This window comes from Cricetulus griseus, chromosome X (genome assembly GCF_003668045.3).
Source record: "Cricetulus griseus strain 17A/GY chromosome X, alternate assembly CriGri-PICRH-1.0, whole genome shotgun sequence".
NCBI classification, from domain to species: domain Eukaryota; kingdom Metazoa; phylum Chordata; class Mammalia; order Rodentia; family Cricetidae; genus Cricetulus; species Cricetulus griseus.
In genome coordinates, this window is record NC_048604.1 from 107,097,587 (window position 1) to 107,104,526 (window position 6,940).

At 42.3% G+C, this 6,940-nt stretch overlaps 1 protein-coding gene across 1 annotated transcript; it reads left to right on the forward strand.

Moving 5' to 3' along the window:
- Positions 1 to 6,162: 6,162 nt before the first annotated feature.
- On the forward strand, positions 6,163 to 6,738 carry LOC100751223 (thiosulfate sulfurtransferase/rhodanese-like domain-containing protein 3). Its single transcript, XM_027432189.2, is given in 3 exon segments — positions 6,163 to 6,327; positions 6,329 to 6,576; positions 6,578 to 6,738. Coding segments are annotated over 3 exon segments (465 nt in total). The 5' UTR covers positions 6,163 to 6,183; the 3' UTR covers positions 6,651 to 6,738.
- The last annotated feature ends 202 nt before the right edge of the window (positions 6,739 to 6,940 follow it).

A 6,940-nucleotide genomic window follows, 5' to 3' on the forward strand; every position in this document is an offset into this window, starting at 1 on the left:
TCAACTATATAAGTCTAAGAGCCATTCTTATTCAAACCACCACAACCATCGATTCATAGCTGCTCCTCCTGCCAGCAGTCTTGGCACCCTGCCACTCATTCTCTAATCTAGTGACATGAGGGACCATTCTACCTACTAATAAGGTCATGTCATTCATGCCAGATTCTGGAAGAGCAGCCTGTCTCACTTCAAATAGTACCCTGCCTCCTTGACAAGGCATATCTGGCCCTGCCTAACCCTCATCTGAAGCATTTCCCTCCTGTCGCTGCACCCAATCTAAATTCTAACCAGTACATAGGGTTTGTTTGTTTGTTTTTAGTCCTTTATGTGGTCCATACCGGTCCTGTATCTCTCTCTCTCTCTCTCTCTCTCTCTCTCTCTCTCTCTCTCTCTCTCTCTCTCTCTCTCTCTGATTTCTACAGTCTCATAGGTGACATTTCCTTTGTTTGTCATGCACCTCTTCTCTTCTCCTGCCTGACTTCCAATTAACCTCCCAGCTCTCCTTAGTGGTACTAAGCAAAGCAATTTCCATCTTATGTAGGGTGTGGCTGAACAAAAAGGCAAACTCAAAAATTTTGCCATTTTGACCAAGGAGCAAGTGATGGTGATTTGTTAAAATTTTCCAAATGGACTAATTGGAGTAGACTCTGAGAACAAGGTTTTCTGCTTAATGCTTAAAGGAACATAGAATACACAGAGGTAACTGTGGAAGGTGAAAAGATAGCTTTCTTGAATAGACCCAATATTTCATTCTCTATCGTGCCAAGCATCACATTATGTATTCTATACTATAAAATAAATATCAAAATAAACAATGATACTTAAAGAAAATAAATGCATGCATTTAAAGGACTTTCGGAGAAGGGGTAGGATACATACAGCATAGACTTTCCTTTAATTCTTATGCACCTGCTGTTGCATTTAAGGTTGGAGTGAAAATTCAGGACCTAATTTTGTTTACCATGGTGCTATCCAGGCTAAGGACATACCTCACCGGGAAGAGAGAGCAACAGAAATGTGGATAGAATGTGTCATTTCATGGCATCCTTGAACAAGAACGGAATAAGAATGGTCCTCATTGTCGACTGCATTTTGGTGAAATAATTCCTCACTGCAAGATTAGTGACACTGACAAATTGTACTGACTTGTAATCTTTTTGCACAGGGACTGGCCATTGTGGGTCTTCATGGACATCAAAGTCAGCCTTGGTCCCAGTCATGGAGCCTATTTTGAGTGCCCTCAATGGGTGTCACAGACAGTGAGAAGGAACTCAGTCAGTTCCTAGTATATCCTAAGGAAAAATCAAACCCAAAGCTGGTACTGCCCGCTTTCAAGTGAGCAGGTGCTACCTCGTATATTGTGCTGGCTGTTTTATGTCAACTTGACACATGCTGTAGTCATTTGTAAGAGAGAGTCTCAACTGAAAATAAAATGCTGTCCCCTCCACATTGGCCTGTGAGAAAGCTTTGCTGCGTTTTCTTCATTGATTGCTATGAGAGTGACCAGCCCTCTATGGGGGGAGGGGGTATCATCCCTGGGCTGCTGGTCCTGGGAAGTACAAGAAACCAGGCTGAATAAACGAATAAGCAGCACTCCATGGCGTCTACATCAATTCCTACCTCCAGGTTCCTGCCCTAACTTTAACCCTTTCCTCCCTGGATTGCTTTTGGTCAGGTGCTTCATCACAGCAACAAAAAGTCTTAACTAAGGCCGAAATTGGTACCAGAAGTAGTGTGTTGCCGTGACAGACCTGAACAGTGTGTTTTGGGGAACATTGAGGAAAAACTTCAGAACTTTGGTCTAGAAAAGCCATTGGGAACTTGGAGCTTAATGAGCTGTTATGGGAATGTAGAATATAATGCAGATGATAGAGGACTACCTTTAAAAAAACTCTTTAGATGGAAATAAAGACCTCTACCAGGCTGTTGATTTGATTTTTTTGAGTTAAGAACCACTAAACTAAAACCTTTGCTTTGCTGGAACAATAAATGCTGGTCAGGTGGAGGTGAGAAATTAGCAGTAACTAAGAAGATGGGCACTGGTTGTATTTGCCTTTAATCCCAGCACTGGGGAGGCAGAGGCAGGCAGATCTGTGAGTTCAAGACCAAGGCCAGTCTGGTCTACAGAGTGAGTTCAAAGACAGCCAAGACTACACAGAGAAACTCTGTCTCAGAAAAACAAAAACAAAACAAAATGAGTGATTTTTGCTAGGCTGCAGTGGCACACATCTTTAATTCCAGCACTCAGAAGGCAGAGGCAAGCAGATCTCTGTGAGTTCAAGGCCAGCATGGTCTACAAAGTGAGTTCCAGAACAGCTGGCACTGTTACACAGAAAAACCCTGTCTAAACTGAAAGAGAGAGAGGGAAAGAGAAAGAGAGAGAGAAAGAGAAAGAGAGAGAGAAAGAGAGAGAGAAAGAGAGAGAGAGAGAGAGAGAGAGAGAGAGAGAGAGAGAGAGAGATTAGTATCATGGATGAAATCTTCTTTGAGTATTTTATTAGGTCACCACAAAAAAAGCTGTGTTCCAGAAATGGCCAAGGTTCTACCTCATGCTGGCAGCCAAACCTATTAGTGTAGTTGATACTGGTCTTGAAGGCATAAAGGATTTGGGGAGAGTAGCTGAGTCTTGGTACTGTGTGGCAGGACTGGAGGCCCTGAAGAGAGCTGACAGGAAAGGCCATTGGTGAAGGTACAGCCTCAGTTGTAGTAGAATGCCCAGGATTGAAGGGGCCATGAAGAGAAACTGAGACTTGATACCATGTGCCACTGTTAGAGACCCTGAAGAGAGCCAAGAAGAAGCTACTGGTGAAAGTGTGGTGCAATTGCAACTGAAGGTCCAGCATTTTGGAGACATCAGTACCATGGAGCAAATGTCAAGGACAGCAGCAGCCATGGGGTGGGCCGACCTGAACATAAGAGACAACTTGTATGTGCTGCAGATTGTAGGCCCAAGAAGTAGAGCTAGTAGCTGCCCAGCCCTTTCAGAGCCCAGATGATTGTGAGTGGCTCCCAGACATCAAGCACCGAGCTTTTTATATTGTTGAACTTTGGTTTTGCTAAGATTTGATTGTAACTATGCCCTGGTTTTTCTCTCTTGGGATAAGAAAGTATTTTACTTGTTTTTGGATTGTACAGGAGCTCACAGTTGTAAGACCATGGGTATTTTCAAGAAACCTTGAAATTTTATAGATACTTTGGCTATTTTAAAGAAGCTGAAGTTTTGAATGTTTGAATTTTAAGGACTGTGGGACTTTTAAATTACATTTGATTTCTAAGATAGTCGTGACTACATAATAGGCAGACCCTGTCTCAAAAAATAATTTTATATTATATATATTATATTATGATTTATGTTTTATTATTTTATGTTATAATATTATTTTTATATTATAATATTAACATGAAATCTTGTGGATAGCAAGAAAGGATAGGTCATGGTTTAATAGTGATGCATTTGTGTGTCGAAGTCACAAGGGGTTGATTGAGCTAGCAACTTTTATATCAACTCAACACAAGCTTGAATCATTTGGAAAGAGGATACCTCAGTTGGGAAAATTTCCCTACCAGCTTAACTATGAGAAAGCCTGTGGTGTGTTTTGTTTATTGATGGTTGATGTAGCAATGACACACTCGCTGTGGGCTGTGCCACCCCTGAGCTGGTCACTCTGGATTGTATAAACAAGACTGAGAAAGTCATGCTAGCCAGTAATCAGCACTCCTCCATGGCCTCTGCATTAGTTCCTGCCTCCAGGTTCCTGCTTTGAGTTCCTGTCCTGACTTTCCTGGATGATGGACTACAAGTTGTAACATTAAATAAAACCTTTCCTTCCCAAGTTGCTTTTGGTTATGTTGTTTCATCACAGCAACAGAACACATTGAGACACGTGTGAGGTTTAGCTCCATGCATGGTATCCCATTCTGACTCCTCTTATTTAGTACAGCTTGCCAAAATATGAGACATAATCTGTGCCGTGGCTACTGGGGAGTGGGCTTAGCCATTAAATTGCTTGCCATACAAGTATGAGAACATGAATTTAATCCCCAGCAACAATATACAAAAACCTGGTCACAGGATCACATATTTACAGACCCAAAGTTGGGGAGTTAGGCAGATTCCTGGAGCTCGGTGGCCAGGCAGCCTCACCTAGCTAAGTCAGCAAGCTCATAGTTTACAGAGATCCTGTCTCAAAAAATAAGATGGAAAGTGACTCAGAAAGAAACTTGACATTGACCTCTTATCTCCACACACATGCCCATGCCCACGTATGTCCATGTGCAACCCCCTAAATGCATATTCATATGCGAGCACCCATGCTTCCCTGTAAAATTTAAGCTTATTTTTACAAAATGTCAGAATGTGTTCTGGATATATTCTTCTGGCCCTTCAAGAAGAATATACTGTCAGCCAACTACTATACATCACTGAGAAAGAAATGAGGCAAAAAAAACCAAACACCATAACCAAGGTATCTTGAACAGGTGGAGAACAAAAAGAAACAGTGGGAGCATTACTAGCTGCACCACCACTACTCCAAATTTAAATGTGGCTTGAGATTTAGCTAGCTTCCTAGGGGCCCCAGCATTGTGCCCTCCATATTAACTTGTTACTCTTAAGTAGCCCAATGGGAGAAGCACATTAGACACATCAGGATGACTCTTCTTGGAGCCTAGCTATTATTTGTATGTATAGTTTTTGATATACAAAAGTCCAGAGAGACTAGGAACATAGGTCAGTGATAGAACACTTACTTAGCAGATATGAGACCTTGAGTTCAATTCCCACTTGTACAAAAATGAGCAAACAAACAAAGCAAAACCCAAAGTCCCAAAGAAATAAGTATTCAAACCCCAAGAAAACAACACATGAAAATAGCCTGGCTAGGTGGAAGACGGCTGTTATGGTAACATTTGAGAGAGAGATGCCAAGATCATGGAATGTTTGGGGCCAATTACAAAGAGAAGAAAAGGGGTGGGAGATGTTTAGTATCTCGTGCAAAAAAAAAAATTGAATTGAGAAGTCACATTTCAGGTCTGCCTGATTCCAACAAAGAGGATCACCAAGGAGAGCACCTTGCCCTCCTAATCTACAGGGAGTACATAAGGATTTGCTCAGGAAAGACATGCAAGGCTGTTTTACAGTCATGCTGACACCCTTTACTTACATTCCACTTGATAAGATGGCAACACTGTATACCAATGGAATATTCTTCATTGCAACACCATGTCCACATGTGAAAAGCAGGTGTCCATTCTGCCAAAGCCACTCTGAAAGGTTCTAGAACAGTACTATGTCAGCTTCCCCAATGTTACCCTTATCCAACATCCCTGGAGTCCATTGGTGGGTAATGCTGGCCTCAGAGATAACTGCTCAGAAAGACTATCTTCTGGTTTATCTTGGGAAGGCAGTGCCATTCAGAGGCAGTTGAATAACCCACCTCTGAGCCCAAGTTATGTGTCACTTTTCAACTTCAGCCTTTACCTGAAAGATAAGAATATAAGGGCCCTTTTTTGCTCCTTTCTTTCTCCTGTGTTCCCCTGGGGCAAACAGGACTTTTCCTGACTCCCTCTTCTCTTTGGTCCTCTCTGTGTCTCTTTACCTCTTTTCTCTCTCTTTCCTCCCCCCTCCCTTTCTAATAAAACTTCTCACTTAAGCTCTGTCTGCCTGACATGTTTGTCATTCTCACCTGCCATGGAATCCACAAAGGTTCCCCTTGTGCTTTATCATAACAAATACTATGAAACTTGTGCTTAGGACAAGGAATTCAAATCTTTTTACTCTCCCCTTCCCCTACCCTTGTCAGGCTTTATTCAAATGTTTCAATTCCCACCAACACCCAGTAAAACCTTTGTTTACACAAAGGTCCACTACTGCACTCCAGGAATTTGATGGCCTAGAGCAGTGTTTCCGTTCTCCTTCATTTTCTATTCACCAATTCGTTTCAGTTAAGACTGCGACATCAGACCCCAATCAACGGGAAAAGGCAGTCACCACTGAAGTTTGAATAAAAACCAAGTGCACTTCCTGTGTGTTCAGCTTTCCCAGCACACCTCTTTATCAAAATACCCCGTTCTGCCAGCGCTTACTGCGGGGCGCTCAAGAGCCTGGACAGTGCCCACGGTGAGAAGCCGGGAAGGAGGAGGAGGAAATAGTCCACAGCACCCGGGGCCGGAGAGCCCACAGTGATGCTGGCCATGCGGGTGCTTGGGGCCTCACACAGGGCGGCACTAGGATCGGTAGAGGCTGCTCTTGGAGGTTTGAAGTCAATATGGGGAAGCAGCCAACATTTTTACTCTACTCTTCCTAAAGATGTCACTTATAGGGAACTAAAAAAACCTATTGAACTCCAAAAATATTACGTTAATTGATATTAGAGATACATGGGAAATTTTTGAGCATGGAAAAATACCTGGATCAATCAATATACCATTGGATGAGGTAGGTGAAGCTCTACAGATGAACCCAAGGGACTTCATAGAGAAGTACCATGAAGTGAAGCCATCCAAATCTGACAGTCTAGTGTTTTCTTGTTTCGCTGGAGTAAGAAATAAGCAGGCCATGGACACAGCATTATCATTGGACACAGCACTGTGCTGGAGACTGGAAGGAATGGGTAACCTATGAAATGTCAGAGAACAAACAAGAAAATTGAGTTTTGGAATAAGAGACTCTGTCCTTGTGTTCATACATTCAAGGACAGCGGATGAAGCAAAAGAAAACTCCAGTCTTGGCATCAAAGGCTAATGGATTCTGTATAATCGTCGTCTGTGAACTGAAGACACTGCTCCCCTGAACATTTTCAGAGTCTACTAAGGACTGAGATAATATGAATTCCCATTGAAATCTACAGATTCTACACTCAATTCATAAGCTGTTGGTATTCCAAAAGATCAGGCAGCCTGTATTATCTAATTGAGTAGAATCATGCTAAAAGCTAAAATA